This window comes from Excalfactoria chinensis, chromosome 2 (genome assembly GCF_039878825.1).
Source record: "Excalfactoria chinensis isolate bCotChi1 chromosome 2, bCotChi1.hap2, whole genome shotgun sequence".
NCBI classification, from domain to species: Eukaryota; Metazoa; Chordata; class Aves; order Galliformes; family Phasianidae; genus Excalfactoria; species Excalfactoria chinensis.
Genome location: NC_092826.1, coordinates 135,825,639 through 135,846,144, shown reverse-complemented (window position 1 = coordinate 135,846,144; position 20,506 = coordinate 135,825,639). Strand labels below are relative to the sequence as shown.

The following is a 20,506-nucleotide window of genomic DNA, read 5'->3' as shown; positions in this document are numbered from 1 at the left end:
TAGCAGATCACAGCTCTGTCTACTGCTTATTTAACATATCTACTGTTCAGCACGTGGCATGTTCTCCTGGTGAAGCATGCCTAACTGAAGTGTACAAGCTATCTCTGCTTTCACAGCAGTGTAAGAAAGGTGCCAGTGGCACAGGCTCACTCCTGATGAGACCAGAGTGGTGTGCCAGGAGAAATGAGATATGTAGTAGCTGCTGGAATCAAAAGGCCCCCCAAGCTTTCTGACCAATAACAGGACTGAAGAGACTGTGCTAATTCCTAATTAGCTACTAATACTGCTATTTCAGGCCTCCTGTCAGCTTTGCTCTTTACCACATCCTTTTATTCAAGGATAAAGGAAGATTCCTTACAAATCTTCATATTAAATCCCTCCAGAAATACTGAGACTTGACACTTACTGAATGACATTGCTTCACTGGTAATTGCTTATGTCATGTGACATAACATCTCGTTTTCCCTACAGTTAACAGCAGTTTTGAAATACTTTCTATAATATCTCATTTTTCCAGGGTAAATGTGTGCTGTGTTTTCTGCCCAGTAGAGGGAGACAGGGTACTGCAGTCAGATATGAACCCAATGAGTCTTCTGAAGGATCACATCATTAAACAATGCAGCTCTACTCTTTCCATTCTTCCATCAATTGCTGGTAGCTCACTTTTCTACCTCATTTAGTGTAAGCCCTTACCATGTACTGCTTAAGACTTCTCACTGTTAAAAAGAGAACTTTATGGCACCAGGCTTTTTCCTATTTGATCTTAAATTAGGAGAAACACTCACCTGGGTGGGAGTGAAACATCCATGGAGGACGTATCTACAAGATCACCTCCCTTTGACAAGATTCATGGACATAGGGGAAACTGATTTTCTATTACTGAGAATGACCCCACAATCATAGGTCAAGGCACATCCTTTGCTCTTTGCCAGCTGCAATCCACAGCGGTCATTAGGGAACCCAAATAAAACAGGGGTTTGGTAGAGTAGGTAAAACGTTTTTCATTGAGTTACCTATTTTCCTACAGGATTGACATTCGGTAGGTTCATTCACCAGAACCATTTCTCTAAACATTGCCTCACATTGGCTCACTAAATGGAGATTAAACCACTTCTTTACATTAATAGCATTACTCAACACAGCAGCAGTGAGAATGGTTGGTATCTAAAAACTTATCCTGCAATTCATCAGGAAATTCAGGGAACCCAAAAGGAATGAGTGACTCAGTCTGCTGGCTTCCAGACCAACTGGCTTTTGTAAGAGGGAGGAAAAGTTCATCTTTATAACTGCAACGATGATGGAACTCAAGCCTTTGGCCCAGGTGACCACTGAGAAGTCAATGTGAGCAACGTTCTCAAATATCACATTATTTTTTGTTGTTGTACAAGTAGGCTTCCCATCTTTAAGACCATTGCACAAAGGATCTTGCACTACATGTTACTGTCTGATATGCAAGATGGTTCTGAGAACATTTTGAGATTAAAGATCTATTAAATGTCCTTCTGACAGTGGAAGGCTGTAGTCTGAGCAGTACATCCCAGGCCACGACTATTTAATGAGCTTATTTATGCCACAGCTGGAAAAATCATTAAAAGAAGACCAAAAAAAATCCACCTCAAAAAACACTGATGGCAAAATCCAGGAAATAAGGAAAGCCACACTGCTGCAGCACACTGCAGAACAGATCACCCATCTCTACAGCAGGCAGCTATTGCCATCCTTTGGCAAATAAACTCTTCCCACAGAGCCAAGAGTCTAACAGATGATGATTTACTGATTAAAAGCAAAAAAGAAAAGCTGAAAACAAATTTTCTGGAGAATGCAGTAATTTGCATCATTAAGCCACCCATTGCAGTCCTAAATTATCTCAGCAATATAGCAGGAACAGGCTCAGAACACCTGGAAACCTTAACTATTGCACATGGAGCTCTATCTAAGATATCTTTACACAAATTGACAGTCACAAAGAACATAAATATGGGGTTTTCAGAATCTCATTAGTGATTATAGTTGCTAATTATATCTCCTCACTCTGTTCAGCCAGGAAGCCCCCTCCACCCTCAAGGATCTTCCACTAGTGTAACCTGAAAGATATGTCTGAAACAATATGGGGTTTTCATATTCAAAGTACAGCATTATAGGAGACAATAGTTCATTTAACACTCAGGAAACACAGTCCCATTTCAAAAACAGAACTGCAAGGAAAGGCAGACTGAAAGAAGAATACTCACTTGTAGCGTAGTGTCGAAAACAACAAGCTTAGAGCTTGTTGGAACAATGTCATAACACTTGTGTGACCTCATGAATCGCACATAAATGTCACTTTCCGATTCTTCAAGTGCTGTAAGTAAAAACATTTTGTTTTATTTAAAGAACCTTAAAGAAAAAAGAAGTTCAAAGCATGCCAAATCAACTCAACACCATTGCAGAAGGACATCCCTCAAGCAAAACTCAAGCTCACACTTTCCGATCTAGACAGACAGTTCATAGTTCTGCACTTTGCATTCCGCTCCTCTTTCCTTTCAAATTAAACAGCACAAGGTGCATGGTCCTCCCCTGCTGAGAAGGGATTTCAGTATGGAACAGTTACAATTCAGGCATTTGGTCTTTAAAATAAACATTGAACATGCACACTAAGCACCTGAATCGCAATTATGTACAGACAAAGCCAGTTTGAAACTAAAGTAGCGTCAGACTTAACTAACTCAAGCTCCTTATACGGGGAGGGCTCTGATCTCATTTCTGTCCAGTCTACCTCTTGGAGCCCTCTGTTTTCTGAAGAGGCAGCAGGCAGGTAACACAATCACATTGTTCTACCTGAGCTACCTTACAAACCACATCACAAATGTCACACTGTCATTTATGGTCAGGATCCATCTGGGCAGGAGTGTTAGTTTTGGTTGGTTTTTTTCCCCCCCTGTTAAACATGTATATCTGTAGCCAGGATCCAGCACCCAGCCTGCATTAACTTAAATCAGCTTTGCCTGTGTCAGAGTTCAGATGTATATACATGCAAACTTCACACTTGCTGCAGTATGTTAACTTCATTATTATCAATTACGTTCTAAAAGCAATTCAGCCCTCCATTATTCATGGCAGGTACCCAGAACCCAGACAAAGTTAACATCTCTATCAGACATACAGCCTTTAAACCCTGTAATAACATGCAGGAAGAACCTGGGCATACATTATGCTTTTTCAGAGTGAAAAAAACCCCACAAGTTGGAAATAGCTACTAACCAAGGAACTTCGCATTAGGAAGCAATCAGCCTCAAAACTCCTTGTTTGATCTGTTTGCTCAAATGTAATCATCTACTGTTGGAGAAAATACTGGTCATTTCCAGAGTGGCTCAGCACAGCTTCTTGAATCCAATTCTATAGTATCAAAGCTGGACCTCCCCCTTAAGCAGCTGCTCTAACACACAGATGGTCTCTTCTACATACTAACCGAGCTCCTCATCTCCAACTTTCACTGCTCTTCACAGGAGTGGGGGGAAAAAGTCCTTTCCCAACCAAAACCCAAGCAGTATGAAAAGCACTTCCAGAGGAATACAATTGTGAGGAAGCAGAAGAAACTCAATTGTTGGATTCAGCAAATGAGGTTGAACAAGGTTTGTTCTACAGTCATAATAAGTCCTCATTTACTTTCAGGTCTTTTCCCAATGGGTTAGTACACAGTGAGTGAACTAAATGATCAGTAACCATTAGAGAGACAGTGCACTATCATGTCTTTCCATAGTACCACAAGAGCTACAACATTCAGTCCTACAGAGCAGCAAACTCTCCTCTGCAACTTCTAGTCTCCTGCTTCTTTCATTACATACCTTCTAACTGCCGTGGCAAGCAAGACTGTGGTCCAACAGTTGTGAAATCCCCCGCAGACCAAGTCACTTTCCCATGCTGACTGAAACAGAGGCCCTCCACAGCTTCCACCACATACCCAGAATTGGCCATAGGTGCCCAGGGAAATTCTGTTCTCATTCTGAAGTTGGACCTCCTACTGATTCTGTTGCCTTAACAACCTTACCTTCTATACAACTAAGCACAGTGCAGGTGGAAACAAACATAGGAAGACATCAGAAAATTGATGAACTGCAAAACGACCGACTATTTTTAGCTGAAGAAAACCTTACGAAGGGCACATTGCTGCTCAATACAATTAAACCAACGGTTATGCAAATGTAATATATTCCTATAGCAAGTGCAGTAATTGACACATTAGGCTCAATCAGTTGGTCTGAAATAGGCAAATCACTTCAGGCACCACAAAGAAATCTGTTCCCCCACTGAGGAGGGAAGGTTGGCCAGAAGTCTTTAGACGCACACGACAGCTATTGTGTGACTACTGTGTTTAACACTCAGAAATAGCTAGTGAACCAGAATCTCAACAAGGATCCAATTGTGCAGCTACAGCTGAGGTTTATTTCTACAGAAGACCCTTATACTATGAAGAGTATAATGCCCTGCTGTATTAGCTACCAACTAAACACACAGAACATAAGCAGCACAGATTCACTTCATATGTTCTAAATTGGTTCATCAAGTGTCTACTGAAAGTATATTTCAAGACCTTACAAACACTTCAGATAGCTGGAAATGTTTAAAGCTACCTTAGGTCAATTCTTTGTACGCATATTGGATGGTGAGCTATCAGCCTATACAGCTGCTCAAAGAAGAGGTCTCAAGCTGAAGACCTGCTACACCTTATAAGCACGCTTACACACTCAACCTCCCTGCACAGCACAGGCAGACTGGGCACTGCCTTCTTTACAGTTCCTCTAACCTTCAAGAGGACAGACTTACAGCCTGTTTATATACAACCACCATCACACTGCAAACACAAATAATCAAATACAGATATCCTAATCTCCATTAAGATAGTTCTAATCTATTAGCTGTTTATCTTCTAGGTTTGGCTGTATTTGGTTTTTGTTAAATGCCCATTCTTTGCAGCTGTAAAGCTACTGCAGCCTTACCCAGTATCTGCAAAGCAGCACTCCCTTCAGACAGACAAGAACAAATGCATTCCTGCTAGACTTGAAACCCCACTCGGTCTCTTCACATCTTAGCACAGAAGGCCACCTGCCCAACAAGCAGCACTATGTGTATATGCTGGCTGTTCTTTCCTTTCACCACAAATCAGTGGTCTGCTCAGGTGTTGATAGCACAGTGATGCACACCTACTTGTACAACAGGCAATACAGGATCTCTTCTCCTGCCTGAAGTGACTGAGGTATCCAGAATTAGATTTGCAGAAGCGCCTTTACAGTAATGGATGCCCCACGTTGTATCACACCACAGAAGGACTACACACTACAGTCATTTTGAGAACAAGATCTCAAGTGCTTCTCCTTGGAAGCTGAACTGAACTGCAGCAATGCCAAGCACAAGCTGTCTTCGCTGTCCCTATCAATTTTCTTCCTTCTCCCTTGGTCAGATGGCTGATATATGCCTCTCATGCTGATTCTATAACAACTCCTGCATTAAGTGTGAAGATGGAATGGCACCAGACAATTACAGTTACCCTGGCACAGCAACGGCAGTTGGAGAGAAGCCCTGGGGAAGTACATCTGTTGGAACTCAGCTTATGTTTATACCACGAGTCAGGATGCTGCCTCCAGCCAAACAGCAGCTTCCTACAGTTCATTATCTGAACGTTACTTGCTCACAGACAGCAGATTCCCAGCAGGAATCACCTCAACCTACAGCAGGGATTGGGAAAAGAGTGCACTATGACTGATCATGCATTTCCATCTTGGTGTTCCCTCATGAAAGCCTATTTCTTGGAGGATAACTTGCTCATAAATCTTCAAGCGGACATTCTTTAAAAGATCTATCCATGTATTTTTCCAAAACCCACTCCCCTAACTTAGGTACTCAAGTGCACTTCATTTTTACTCCCCTTTTCTCTCCCACTCCTCTACAACATCAGCCATGTCTTAACTTTATTTTTTAAAGGCTATTATTTAGAAAAACATGGAGAAACTATTGAGCAACACTGACTCAGAGATTGCAGCGGGACCCAGTACTATGTTTAACCCTCTATTTAGAGAGAGAATATGGAGCTAGCATCTGTATACCCATATATTAAAAGGGAAACTTCCACAGCATTCCTGAAGCCATTCTTCAGGTCTTCTGTATCTTCATCTCTACTCACACCTTCACCACCACACAGAGTACTTTCCTACTGCAGCTTCCCCCTCAGATTTCTGCTCTTTGGAATGCCTTGGAGAAGTGCCTGCAGATGGAGAACAGGAACGTGCAGTAACACATATGGTCAACACATCCTGAAAAGCCTCCAAATGCTGTCACATGGAAACCTGCAGGAAGTTTCTCAGAGGTGTTTACTGCAAACCACACGGTGTCTTTTCCTGTGGTTCATCACGTCTGACTGGCCCAGCAATGAGATCCTAGACCACACATGTATGGCTTCAACCATACAAAGTAACATCTTAAAACGAGACCAATACCTATATTATAGATACGTTACACTCCTTATTTCTGCACTGGTATCCAGTCACACCAAGTTTAACGAGTGATTTCAGGAGCACCTGGAAGGAAGGTACTATGCCCCATGCAAACTGTTTCATCTTTCAACCACATCATTGCAGCTGGAGGAACGCTCCCTGGAGCAGCCCTGCTCCTCACCATTAGGACGTGAGCTGTCAGCTTTAGTAAGTCTCACTTATCTGATGAACATAAAGACACCTTCTGATAGACCTGAACAATGGTTTGTGTAACTGACATTTCCAAGATCGCTTTGAAACTAACTGCTAACTTTTAAAAAGCAGAGAGACACCCCTTTCAGTAGCATGCCAAAAGCATCCTCCACTAACTAGGCAAATAACTCAGAGGAAGCCAAAAACCATAAGCACACACACTATATCCTCCCCCCTCTTCCGCCCTCCCACCAGGCTACACTGAAAGAAAACACCAAGCTTCCAGTAACACGTTGATTGTGACATTCCAGATAGCAGTGAATAAGAACTTTCACATTAGAGACAAAAGATATCCTCATCCCAATTTTTAATCACAGAATCGATCCAATAGCAATGTATTAGGTGAAGTTTATCAATACAGTTAAGCCAATAAGCTTTGCAAAAAGGTGTTAACAAAGTCACCCTGCTGTTACTTAACCAGCTAAGGTAATTAAATACTTGGTTAACAGAAGTTTACAGTAATCTGTGTAAGAGCAATACGTCTCACAGTGAACACAGCAACTGGAGCGTTCATGTACAACAAATGGATTCTGTAACAGAACAGAGCAGTAAGAGGGAATGCCTTCAGTCTGCTCCAGAGCCAGGAGCCCCAAAACCAGCAGACAAGAAACAAGACACCAGATGCAGAATCAATGTCAGACTCAGCAGGAAAAGAATACTGACTTAGCATAAGGACGAGCACAGAACAAGAAGTGGTGTTTGACTGCATCATCTGATTTATGTTCATTCATGAGGAAGCTGTTCTTCGAATAAAACAAAACCTACAACAACCAAACACTGCCAAAAAGATCATCTGACTGAGGACGTGGGTGTCAAAACCTAGTGGTAACAAAGAATGGGAAAGGTAGAAAGAGATGGTTACAAAGATGCCTATTGTAAGTGGCAGGAGATAAATCATTACATTTTTAGAACAGGCTTGGAACAGCTTTGCTGCTAACAGAGCAAGCAAGGCTAGCAAAGGACTAGCACTGACCTTAGGTGTGATTTAGCCTGATATACAGAAAGCAACTACTGACTGTTCCATGACAAGCCAAAAGGATTTCAAACACGAGGAAACGGAAGAAAAGGATGCAAAGAAAGAAACAAGAAAGCTGCAGAGAAACTGAAGATATCCTGGCAGACCACACAGCAAACTTCCAGAGCGGCATTATTCATGCAGCCACAGGCTACACGACACACAAGCTGCAGATTGGATGCTTCCCACCACAACATAAAAGAATGCATGAGCTGGCAGCTAAGGAAAGATCACACTGAGTTCACAGATGTAGGACACTGATACAAAGTGATAGGAAGTGCATTTACAGATCAGTATCAGCAGTTTCTCCAGTGATTCAAGATGAATTCTTCCTTACAATGAGAATACAGAACTTCTGATAGGAGGAGCATTTGAGAAAGCAGGAACATGCACAGATACTATTAGAAAGCCGAAGCTGTGCTCTCCTAGCATAGATCATCCCACAAACTGAGATTCTGGAAGTACAGGAAACAATGGGGAAAAAATAGGTACATGAAAAAGTTAAGAACTACATGTAGAAAAGGAAGCTTTCTACATCTTGAGATGAAGACTTCTCTTAAGGCATTTGAAAAAGATTTAGGGTTTCTTGCATCTACTCCTTTTGGCACATAAGCCTGCCTTTTAAATCACAGAATGGCCTGGGTTGAAAAGGCCCACAGTGCTCATCTGGTTTCAACCCCCTGCTATGTGCAGGGTCACCAACCACCACACCAGGCAGCCCAGAGCCACATCCAGCCTGGCCTTGAATGCCTCCAGGGATGGAGCATCCACAGCCTCCTTGGGCAACTTGCTCCAGTGAGTCACCACCCTCTGGGTGAAAAACTTCCCCCTCACATCTAACCTAAACCTCCCCGTCTCAGTTTAAAACCATTCCCAATTCTACAGCTTGCACAACTACTGCATCACTTCAGATCACTAAGGTAATTCAGATGCTGTCTCCCCTTGTCACAAGGGGCTACTCAATGCAGAGACAAGGTTATCACACACGCAGACAGGAGAAGCCCTAGCTACATAGCTGGCGGCCATACTGCTTCAGTCTCTAAGTTAGTAACAAAGCGCTTTTACCAGTAGTTTGATGCTTCACAGGGAAAACATTGCAAAAAGACTCAGAGAATCAGCATTTCCTTTAATTCAAGGTTCTAATTAGCAGTCTCGGAAACAGAACCAGGAGATGCTTCCAAGAATTTGCAAGATTTAGAAATGATGAAGAATTTAAATTCACAAATGGCTTGGAGTTAATGGTGTCAAATACCAGAACTGGAAAAAATGTGCTTGGTCTGATGAGCACAAAACAGGGAAGTGACCATCTAATAGATACACTCAGAAAGAACTCCTACCGCTATTCCTTTCATACAGTAAACTGCAAGTAGGGAAAAGGCACTGTGTGCTTAACCAGAACAAACCAAACAAAACCAAACAAACTCAGTGCAGCTGTCACAGAACCATTAACTCACTCCAGAAGCTGGTTAAACAGAACAAAACCCCAGGATTTTGTATAGTCTCCTCCTTCAAAGATCCTAAACATGGAATGAGACAAACAGCAGCAGCCGCCTTAGTGTAGAACAAAATACACTATCAACACAGCTTCACTCCTGTGGTTCTGAGGCTTAAATATCTCCACTTCTCCAAACTAGTAATAGCTGAGACAGTTAAGAGAAAAGTAATACAAATAACTGCCTGAAAAAAATACAAGATCCAGAGCTTGCTTCCAGCATTCCTTGTGTCATCACACCTCAAAACCCTGCACTGGGTTCTGCTCCTAAGCTTTGGAATGAAGATGTCCTAGTTAGGAGCCTTGGGAAGTCAACACTTCCTTTATGCCACTGCTCTCTGCTGGCAGACTGCATAAGCAAATAACCTGAGATCTGAGGCAGACAGAATGCAATGAGCAGCTTAAGAAACTTCACATTCCAGAGCTAATCATAGCAGCTCTGAGGCTTCTTGTCCAGGCAGGCAGAGGAACTTATTTGTTTACAAGCAAAAGCTGCATAGTTTGTGAACTACCTGGGGAACCAGTAAATTGTACCAAAAGTCCAACTGTGCACCTCTGGAATAGCTCACTATCACTTAGACCAAGGTCAGGCCAAAGCTAAGGGTTTTGTACTTTGACTACAGCCAAATCACTGAGCTTTCGTGAACAGGGGCAGCAACATCAGCCTACAGCCTAATAATTAGGTTGACAACAGACAGTACGATTTTTCCCTAAGCATCCCAAACAAGGATCTAATTTAAGGCATTACCAGTTTGGAATGCAAACACACTCTTTGAGATTGAGAGATGCCAACCACAACCTAAGAAACCAAAGATGGTATTAAACCTCTGGATATTAACATCAGGAAACATACGCTGGAGAGCAGAACTTAAGCAAGGTTCAAGTGTGATGGATGAAGGAATAAAGCAGCCTGTATCCTTAGAAATGTTATCTGTACAGGAAGACTGGTAAAAAAAACCTTGACTTCTTGGCAGTTTCTTTAAAGCAAGCACCAATCCTACTACACACGGTCTGCATACACTTTAGAATGGAGACACTCTCATGCCCAATGCCTGAACTACATCACAGAAGCACAATAATCTTGTCCAAAAACAAATAAAAGGAAACATGTCTCTGAAAAACCTAAAATAAGTGTCTGAAATCTGCTTTAAAGCCAAATTGAGGATTGCCATTTAATCTCTGCTATAGTTAAACTTCTGTGAATTTTGACTATCGGTAGAATTGTTCACCAAATTGCTTGACATGGAACAGCAAAATCCAAGTCAGACTTACTCAAATAGCAGTCAGAACTACCATGAGAATAACCACATCACAGACAGAAACACGTCAGACATGAGCGACTCCTAAAAGGATCGAGTTATTTAGGCTTCCCAAAGTTCTGTCTTGATGCCAACCTAGACTAGATGCCAAATGTCAAATTCAGCTCTGCCCTAACATAGTTATGTTTGTATTCCATTGATTGGATGATACATTAATATGAGACACTGGTGTAACTACCCCACAGGCAGATTTTCTCCCAACCCCCCTGCCTTTCCTTTGTCAGTCTTTTCTGCTCCAAGCAGAGCCCCAGTAAAGCTCATTACTGCATGCATCTATAGTTAAACAGCCTCAGTATGGAGAGGCATGCTTTGTTTCAAGAAGCAAGAACTGCTAAGAAAAACAGTACCCCCAAGTGCTGTATTTCCTCTGGAAACAGCACATTTCTTAACATGTTTTGGACTTGCCTTCTTCCCAACACCCTGCTAAGTTCTGGAAGCATTCAATAAAGTAACTGTAGATAGCTTATAGCAAGGTCCTAACAGAACTTCTGCTGCTTTGAGTGACCTCACTTCAAGTCAGGCCTCACAGACAGATACTTGTGAACATCCAGCCTCAAGTTATCTGAAACACAGTACTTGACAGAGAACCCTATCTTACACGACAGACATATCTGCTGCAGGTGATTAGGAAGCAGAAGCATCTCAGGATTATTTAGCAATAATTACATTGAGCCAACTCACGCAGATATTCCACTGTTGTTCTTACCACACTGGCATTATTTCAGCTTAAATCAAGTCCCACTCATTCAGTACCCAGCCTTGCCCAAAGGCACTAAGTTTTCCAACAGGAATGACTTGACCATGAAAATCAAACTTAGCAGCTGAGGTTACCAGACCACCAACACAACATGATTTCACCTATACTGCCATGCCTTCACGAGCACCATGGATTCAGGTAGAATATTTCAGACCATCACATGGGATGTTTATCAAGGAAAAGGCAACAGTCACCCTGCTCTACCACACTGCTGCATGCAGACACAAGCAAGATACACCACCCTGTAGTCATTTCTAAGACAACACTGATGCTTTTATATCTGCTATTTCTACCATTACTCACTGGAGTAGTCAACTGCCAACTCAGCATCTGCAAGTCAACATGCTACGATGTTCTCAGGGCAACTGGAAGGAAGTAGAGGTGATACTGTTCAAAGTCTTGGACATTATGTCCAGCAGCGGGTCACCAACCTGCTGGCAGCTCATCATGGCTTTCCCTAGGAAGATTATGTCTGCACATTCTGTAGGTGCAATAATACCAAGAGAAATGAGCGCCAGCACTTCCTCTAAAGTTCTGTTCTCAGTTGCTTGCATCTTGGCTAAGTAATTACAAGGACTTACTGCTACCACAACAGGCCTTTTTCCTACCACTGTTTCTAGGAAGTCCCAGACAGAACAGTTCCACTGTTTCCAGGAATGGATTAGGGGAAAAAAAAGTATTTTAGCAAGCTGAACTTTTATGCAAGCTTTTTTTCCTCTACTCTCAAGCCTAAAAGCAGAGGTTTTAAAAGCATGTCCTGTACAACAAGGCTGCATCTTCTGCTGTACTCAACATCATCTGCCAAAGTAATAACACTTGACATGTTTGTTTTCTGACAAAGACTGGGTACGACTTCATGTGCTGCTATGAATTGGTTGTTTCCTACTCAGCTCTGACGAGGGCTTTCCTCACTGTAAAACTAAGACTAAGCACTGCGATCAGAGCTACATCTCTTATAGGTGCAGAAAGAATTAGGATTACATGGAGCTGGTGAGTGCTGGGCTGACAGGAAGAGCCACATGCAGTACTTGCACCAGGCAAAAGATCCTCGCCAAAGATGACAAAACTCCCAAAGTCCTTTCATCCCAATTATCCTCTCCACATAATAATTTCTTGTTATGTCCACCCGCTGTTCTAACAGGCTGTGAAAGATGTGATACACAACACCCCCTTACATTATCACCATGTACCCCAATGTTGTATAGTACAAGCAAAACACCATTCCTCAGCTCTCTGCAACAACAGCTCCAGCAACCACGTGATTATCACTTATTAGAAGCAAATTGCAGCTGCAAAAGAACACCGCATCCCTGGTACTTTGTTAGTAATACTAAACAGCAATACTAAATACAATAAAGCTGTGGAGTGATTATCTTTAGCATTTCCTAAACTGATTCGCTAACCTGATTCTGATTCAGAAACAAAATCCAGCATGCACAATAACGTGCATTTTCTTACCAACTTCCTGTAGCTATTTTTGGCACACAGTGACATGCCGTCACACCTTGATTCAGATACTCACTTGCCAGTGGGAGGCTGGCAGATAGGAAGGGCTCAGCAAGAAACCACTTCCCAGAAAATCTACAGAGCGTGGAAGGAATGAGTCCAGACACAACAGTTAGTCAAGAGGGGACGCAATTACTGGTGAAAGTTTATTTCAAGAGGTAGCCAATAACAAGCATCAGACACGAGAGATGAAGAAAGTGAGATGAAGACCAGGGCATCACCATGAGGAATTCCACTCTAACACAAACCGTTCATCAAATAACTGTCTAAGTGCTACTCTGTGCAAGGAAGGAGAGCATTCAGGAATGAGCACACAGTTCCATGACGCTGAAGCTACGGCTGCTGCCTGCAGTTTGCAGAGTGCTTTTTTCCAGACTAGGAATTGAGAACCATGCAATTAACTTCTGCCTTTGCAAAGACTCCCTGAGTTAACTGCACACTTTTTTTCTGGCATCTTCTAAATGTTGCTTTATCAGTAGCTGCTGGGAAAGAAAAATGAGAATGTGGAGACGTGCAAAGTGTTAAACCTAGGGAAAAACAACCCCAGGTATGAGGACAAGCTGGGAGATACCAAGCTAGAAAGCTGCTCGACAGCAAAGGGCCTGAGGTTCTGGCAGACATCAGTTGAACATGAGCCAGCCATGTGCCCTTGCTACCACGAAGGCAGCACAAAGTAATGGCAGCAGCACAAGGAGGTGTACCCTTCCCTCTACTCAGGGTTGTTAAGGACACACCTGGAGTGAGGCATCCAGTTCTGGGCTCCTCGAATACAAGAGACATGGACATACTGGAGAATCAGAAGAAGGGCCATGGAAGGACTGGAGTTCCTCTGAGGAGAGCCAAAGAGAGCAGGGACTGCTCAGTCCAGGGACAAGGAGGCTCAGTAGGACCTGAAAGGAAGGCCTGAAGAAGATGGAACCAGGCTTGGTATAAGAACAGGAGGCAACAAACGTGAACTGCAAAACAGGAGGTTCCCTTTGAACATCAAGAGTTGCTTATTTTAGCAACTAAGCACTGGCCCAGAACAAGCAAACCCGCAGCACAGATAACAGACTCACACAAGGACTCTGAGCACTAACCTATTCCAACAAGAAACTCCACTGCCTCCCACAGATAACTTCAATACTTCCAGAGAAGACATAGGTAGGTCACCCCCATCCAAGGAACACTGAGCAGAATGAGTTCAGAGTGCCTTAATAAAGTTTTCTGTTTGAACAGAAAAATCTTCCAGTTCAAAGGTGTTCTGAGCTTCTTACACGAGCTTTTAAGCTTTTCTACTCTGATTATTTTGGGGAAAGAAACCTTTATGGAGCTCCACATGAGTCAAATATCCACAAGCCTATCCAGTCCTTCTCCTCAGCACCTGTCCCATCTCAGCTGTAGTGCAGTTGCTCTGTTAACCACCATCTCAAAGAAGAGAATTTACTCTTCTACAGCCCATAAGAGCAGTATTATTAAGCCAATAATAAGAAGCAGAAAGGTAGTGATCAGCCAGTAAGTCACAGTGATCCCATGGAGTCCTGTCACATACATTAACCAAATGTGCTTCACGCACAAAGAAAAAGACAACAATCAGCACTGATCTCAGGGACAAAATGTAGCACTGTCCACATTAATTAGGTATGAAATATGGAGGACAGGAAAAAAATCCCCCTTTACTTAGAAGCCATCTCATCATGCGAGACTCCACACGCTTCCTTACATCGACACTTACGCTATAAATCTTTCCTGTATCGCTTTTTCCAGCGTAACTCTCTTAATTAGAATCCAAATTAAATGAGCGCCTTCTGTGCTTCCGCATCCTCATTTGCGTAACCTCCGAGGAGAATGACAAGCAGAAATCCATTCCCAGCACACTGGATGGCATTCGGTGAACAGATTGAGCCTCACTTTGCAGCTTTCTTTCTTTTTTTTCTTTTTTAATTAACCTCTATGTTTCAAGAGAGCTGCAGCAGAATTTGATACACGAGATCACGATCACACAGAAACTGGAAAGAGGAAATACTCAAAAGCAGCAGCAAAACAAGTTTCACGTTTCTAGTTCACCTTTCAACATAGGTATCGCTGGAGAAAGTTCACTCAGAGTTGGACGAAAGATCATCAGTTAAACTGTGGCTGCATACACTTAATTAAATCTTATCAAGATTTCAAAGCTGTTTCTCAACTTCTGAGCACTATTTGTCACCCGGCAAGAAGAAATTCTCACTATCAGATGCCACTGTACTCCCCCACCCCCAATATTAGCACAAGCTACAGCAATCAGTGCGAAAAATTTAGGTCATAAAACACGCACTGCAAGTAAACCGCTGCATTTCTGCCTGCATCTCAATGCACGGTGACTCTCCTTCTCCAGGCCTCCTCATGTAAAGCCATCCTGCACAGTTCAGGTCTGATGTCCACACTCTGTTCCATGTACATCTTGCCTTCCATTCCCTTTCCAGGCACAGAACGAGGTCTGCACGGACACCAGCTGACCGCTTCCAAGTTCCCACACTATGCGAAGCGGGCACAGGGTGCCACCCGGCACTGCCTTTTAACAGACCCCCAACACCTTTTGCCCCCCCAGCTCAAGTGCCCCCAGACAAAACCCTCCTTTGGAAGCCAACCGAGTTCCCAAAGCAAATCAGCAGCAGCCACCAAACTTCCTCCAGAACTCCCATTCCCTCACTGCTGTGCCCTCAGAGATGGACACATACCTGACCCCATCCCTCACACTAACAGCTCATGCTGAGGAGGTCAAGGTGTTTCAAGACTGAGTTTATTCAGTTACTTCTTCCTGCCTGCCATCCTTCTCAGACCCACAGATGCCTGAAGGGCTTACGATGGTTTAACTGTTAGTGAGTCAGCAGCTTTTAAGAGCCACTATTTACGGTAACCAGATTAAAAATACACGTATAAAAAGGAAATCAGTAACTTGAGTTCTTTCAAAGCACAAAAGGAACGTCCAGCTGGATTTACAGGATCATTGCCGCAAGGAGCGAGCTACAGGTTAGCAACAAATGCTCACACTGAATCACACTCAGGACTCAGTATTTCGATACAGACCCAACTTTGTAACGGCTCCTAAAGGAAAGAAAGGGAAAAAAAACCCCAAACTCCTATAGAATTCAATTGCCAGGAGTTTCCTTCCTCCATACACAGGAAGCTCAGGACCGAGGTGTTAGCGAGCAGCCCCACAACGCTGCTAACCACCAAGGCGGCTTATTAGCATAGCAGCCCGGCTATTTACCTCCACAGCGTGACTCAGCCTACTATTTTCAAAGTTTTTCCTTAAATATTCGTCCTACATTCCGTAATGGCACTTAGCAGCTAGAGAAGAACGCGTTCCTACCAAGTTCGGGCCGCCTCGCAGCGCTGTGCGAACAGATCGGCTCCGCGCTCACTTGAAAGACGAAAGCTGGGGGATAATCGATCGCGGATCGATCAGTGAAGCTGAACGCTTTGCTGGATGTTAATGACAAGGAGAAGGCGGGCAGCAGCCCGGCCAAGTTCCGCAGCCAGGAGAGACAGGAAGAGCCGGCGCCCAGCCAGGGCACAGCCTCACGGAGCGGAGCGTCGGGCCACGGCTCGCACCGCGCTCTCACAGCCTATATTTGGTATCGTGGAGCGTTTCTTGGGGAGGGGACACGGCGGGGAAGCTGCACCCCCTAAGCGGCACCGGGGCCGCAGGTGAAGGCGGGCGGCCCGTCGGAACGGAGCGCTCCGGGCTGGAAGAGCCCCGCCGCCCCCGGCCCGGCCCCGCCGCCTGCGTGTCGCCCCGGGGACAAAAGGCTGCGGCCGCCCCGGGCTGCTCGGCGATGTTCACCCGCTCCACCGCCCCCTCCCGCCCCCCGGCCGTTCCCTCCTCGCGTTTTTTTACCTTCATCTTCGAGCTCGAGTTTCTCCAGCATCCCTTCGGAGGCGGCCGGGAGCTGAGAGGGAGCCGGAGCCGCTGCCGCCGCCTGCGGGAGGGAAGAGAGGAGAAGGAGACGTGATGAGCATCCAGGCGCCGACTCAGCGGCCCCGCGGCGGCATCGGGAGGCGGCGGCGGCGAGAGGGAGTCGGGCACGGCTGCCCCTCGGCCTCCCGCACACGCCCGGCTCGCTGCGCGCCGCTCTTACACACACCCAGGGGGAGGAACCGGGACTCGCCCTTCCTTCCCCCACCCCCCTCCTCGGCGCCCCATTAACCCCGAGGCCGCCGGGCTCCCACCGGCAGAGCCGCCCGGAGCCGCCAGCGCGGTCCCGAGCGCAGGGAGCGGCCGTCGGGAGCGCTGTGGGAGCCGGAGCTCTCCGCGGGGCAGCGCTGCCCGCCGCACCTCTCGGCCGCCTCGCCCCCGCAGCCCCCCTTTCTCCCCCGCGGGGGAATGGTACGTTCCGTTTTGCTGCAGTCGGGGCCGCCGGGCAGCGGCGAGCGGGGAAGGGAACTACCACTGCGGCACGCAGCGGGGGGGGCGAGGTGGAGGAAAGGGAGTTTTGGCCGCGGTGCCGATCTAAGCGCTCCGCCGGGCCGGCCGTCTCCCTCAGGCCATCTCGCGGCTCGAACGAACGGCCGGCTGCGCCGGGCGAGGGCGGTGCGAGAGGGGGCGTGGGGAGGACAGCCCTCGGCTCCCCCCGCGGGGCGGAGGTGGTACGGCCCCGCGCGCTCACCTGCGGGCAGGCGGGCGGTACCACTGCGCCGTGGGTGGGGGGGGGCGCGGGGGGTTCCCCCGGCGGGCGCTCCCCGAGCGGGGGCAGCCGGTTTCCCGCGCACCGCCCTCGGTTGCAGTTGTGAGGAGGAGGCGGCGCCCAGCCCGGCCGTCAGCGCTCGTAGCGGGCTGTGCTCACCTCCGTCAGTGTGTGAGGGGCAGGAGTCCGCCTGAGGCGTTGTAAGGCTTGTGCTGAAGGTCACGCGTTAAAACCGCTCTTAAAGAACCGAACGTTTGGGATGTATCAGCAGACAAGAGTTTTAACGTTAGTGCCGGCCCGGCCTGCTTCTCTCTAGGGATATTCAGTGGCTGGGAAAGAGGCAATATTTGGCTCTTTACCACAAACACCCATTGGAAATAAAATCCTAAAGCGTTTCACTTCTACTCGGGTCACTCTGAAAGTAAGTCCTCCTACTTATTTCCACGGCAACTACAACCGATACAAAGAGCGCAATGACGCCTTTCCACAGAGCAAATTCTCAGCTACAAAACACTGTTGCCTTTTTTTTTGCCAGTGATGAACAAGAGCCTGTATGTCTCACTTCAACCTGCGTGGCCATCCAGAACACGGCTTATATTCACATCACTGAGTACACTGAAACACACCGCCCAGCACCTCACTGTGCTCACATCCACTGCTTGGTCTCCATACCCGTTCAACAAGCATCAAGGAATACCAGAGGCCAACATTGTACAAATAGGAGGCATTACTTTCGGAGCAGCCCTCGTAGTTACGCTCTTAAAAGACATGTAGAATTTCAATATGTATTCTATCTGTCCGCTCACAGAAGGTCTAAAGGCAATTCCTATTAATCTATGGCATTTTTAGTGTATTTTAAGGGTTTTGGAAGCTTTTAATGATCCTTGGGAGCTATTTTAAAAGGCTCTCTGTAATTATATTCCATGCCATTTGCCTTCACGTTGATGAGTTTATATGTATTTTGCTAAACACAAGAGAAGAATAAGATGGTGCCTGATTGGAAAGAACTGCCCTGATTTTGTTTCTTGTTTAAGACAACAGATATTTACTCTGCATTGTCACCTCCTGAGCACAAGGAAATACAATTCCAAGGTTATTTGTAGGTGGGTCTTGAAAGGTACGTATTGCATTTCACTGCTGTGAAATAGGCATATGTTTATTGTAAGCCAGGTAAGCCTGTTTAATGCAGCGAGCTCCACTGCACTGGGAACCTCAGAGCTTAATGCAAGATCTTTATGGTGGCAGTAACTACATCCAGATGATGAGTATTATGAGGAAGTCAAGATAATTTAAAGGCGGTGATTAAATATATCACAGGGATTTGTAATGTAAACTTCATGCTGTTTCATCCACACTGCTAAAAAAAAACCCCAAAACAACATCCCACTGGCAAAGTAAATTGAGCAGTGAAGGAGGCTGAAATTCCATCCCCCATTCTGCCTCAATTTTACAATTTACTTCAACCAATCTTAGAACAAACAGCTGATAATGGTGTTCATTCTGCTCATCGCTTTGCATTCTAGCTCTTCTTGTGCTTGTAGGCAACGCAGTGAGTCAGAACAGGAAAGTGATGCGGCTGAAAAGCAAGCAGATCAAGAGAAAAGATGGGGCTTTATCCAGATCAGTTCCTGATCCAGCTCTGCGCACAATAGTGCTGGCACAAGAAATGCCGAGTGCAGCAATGGCAGTGGGACTATGCCTCTGGAAACAGCCTGCTTTAACATATGCTTAGATGGATGATGAGAACGGTGTTGTTCACTGTGAACGACTGCACAAGTATATAAATCAGCAGAGATTTCCAGCAGTCTTTGATAATACCTCCCTACAAACTCGACCTGCTGTTTTACAAAAGGATTACCAGGTAAAGGTAGGGAAAATCTGTCTTTCCAAGCGTCTGTAATTCCCACCAAGGTGATACTGCATGCTGTAACATTTCAGTATCTGTTTGCTATGGCTGCTCTGCTGCCACAGGAGGTTTCCATTAACTATATTCTAGGGATCTGTCTAGATTAGTGTTCGAATTTTTGGTATTAGATTGTGCCAGGTAACCCATTTTAACTGAGTTGCAGTGAGTATCTACTTTGTTTGCTAAATATTACTGAGGAAAATAAACTTTATATCAATTTAGAAGAAAAATATATGCAAAGTCAAAACTGACAAAGCATTTTTTTTCTTTGCCATGTTTCAGATTTTACAGGGTTAAGCCCAAAAAGCAAGGACTTGTGGCATAGAACAGCTTAATTAAGCGGTGCCAGCAATCTTTGTAGAGGCAAAGAAATAACTTCAGGTTGATAGAGTAGGAAACGTAACAAAAAAATAGATGTGAACAAAAGAGCCTTGGGGTTCTTGGTAGGAATGCATCCAGCAGGATAGGGATCTATCAGCGGCAGTCATCAGATCAGAGCAGCTGGTTGAGCCTGAGTTTTGTGCCACCTGAGCTTGGACACGTACAGAGTAGCTTTTCCTACTGGAAAAAACATACCCTGGGCTGCTGCTACTGCAACCAGTGGAGAAACAGTCATTTTTAGGCCATCATGACTTCTTTTAGGCAAGTACTCCGTATACGTGACTTGTGTGCTGGGATCCAATTGCTGCACTGACTAGATCTCTACGTCTCCAGTTAGTCAGCTTCATTCTGCTTGGAGTATCTGTCTCTAAGGGAAGGTGGGGGGAGGGAGCCAAGAAACTATAAACTAGTCAATAGAACTTATAGATTCCAAAATGGATAGGAGAAAAAACACCCATTTTAAGTTATTAGAGGAAGGGAGGATCACTGGTTACAGCCAACATGTATGAACAACACCAAGTCAATCTCAGTCACTTTAATAACGAGTTAGAAGCCTTGTGGTAGGCAGATGCAGTGTGAGTTAACGAGACTATTGACGCTATCTTGCACGACACTCTCCTAAGCAAAGCAGAGACTCCAGATGAAACTGCTGCTAAAGGTCAGAGCCATGCTCACAAGGAAGGCATTAACAGTCCTTTATCTAACCGGGAGGGTTTAACAGAGGACTCAATCTGAGGCTGTGTTCTCTCTAATATCATTCAGTGT

The 20,506-nt window shown here is 45.1% G+C and overlaps 1 protein-coding gene across 10 annotated transcripts in view; it reads right to left on the bottom strand.

The window, feature by feature from the left end:
• Positions 1 to 20,506, bottom strand: part of PRKAG2 (protein kinase AMP-activated non-catalytic subunit gamma 2) — a 169,601-nt gene that overhangs the window by 19,148 nt on the left and 129,947 nt on the right. For 7 of the 10 annotated variants that reach the window (XM_072328028.1, XM_072328030.1, XM_072328027.1 and 4 more), the window contains 2 exons: positions 16,668 to 16,749; positions 2,232 to 2,341 (listed from right to left, as the gene is read on the bottom strand). In XM_072328028.1, the coding sequence (XP_072184129.1) occupies positions 2,232 to 2,341; positions 16,668 to 16,749 (192 nt within the window). Of the gene's footprint in view, positions 1 to 2,231; positions 2,342 to 16,667; positions 16,750 to 16,999; positions 17,084 to 17,105; positions 17,125 to 17,613; positions 17,633 to 20,506 lie in introns of those variants that run through there. The other 3 variants (XM_072328034.1, XM_072328035.1, XM_072328033.1) reach the window with 3 other exon arrangements.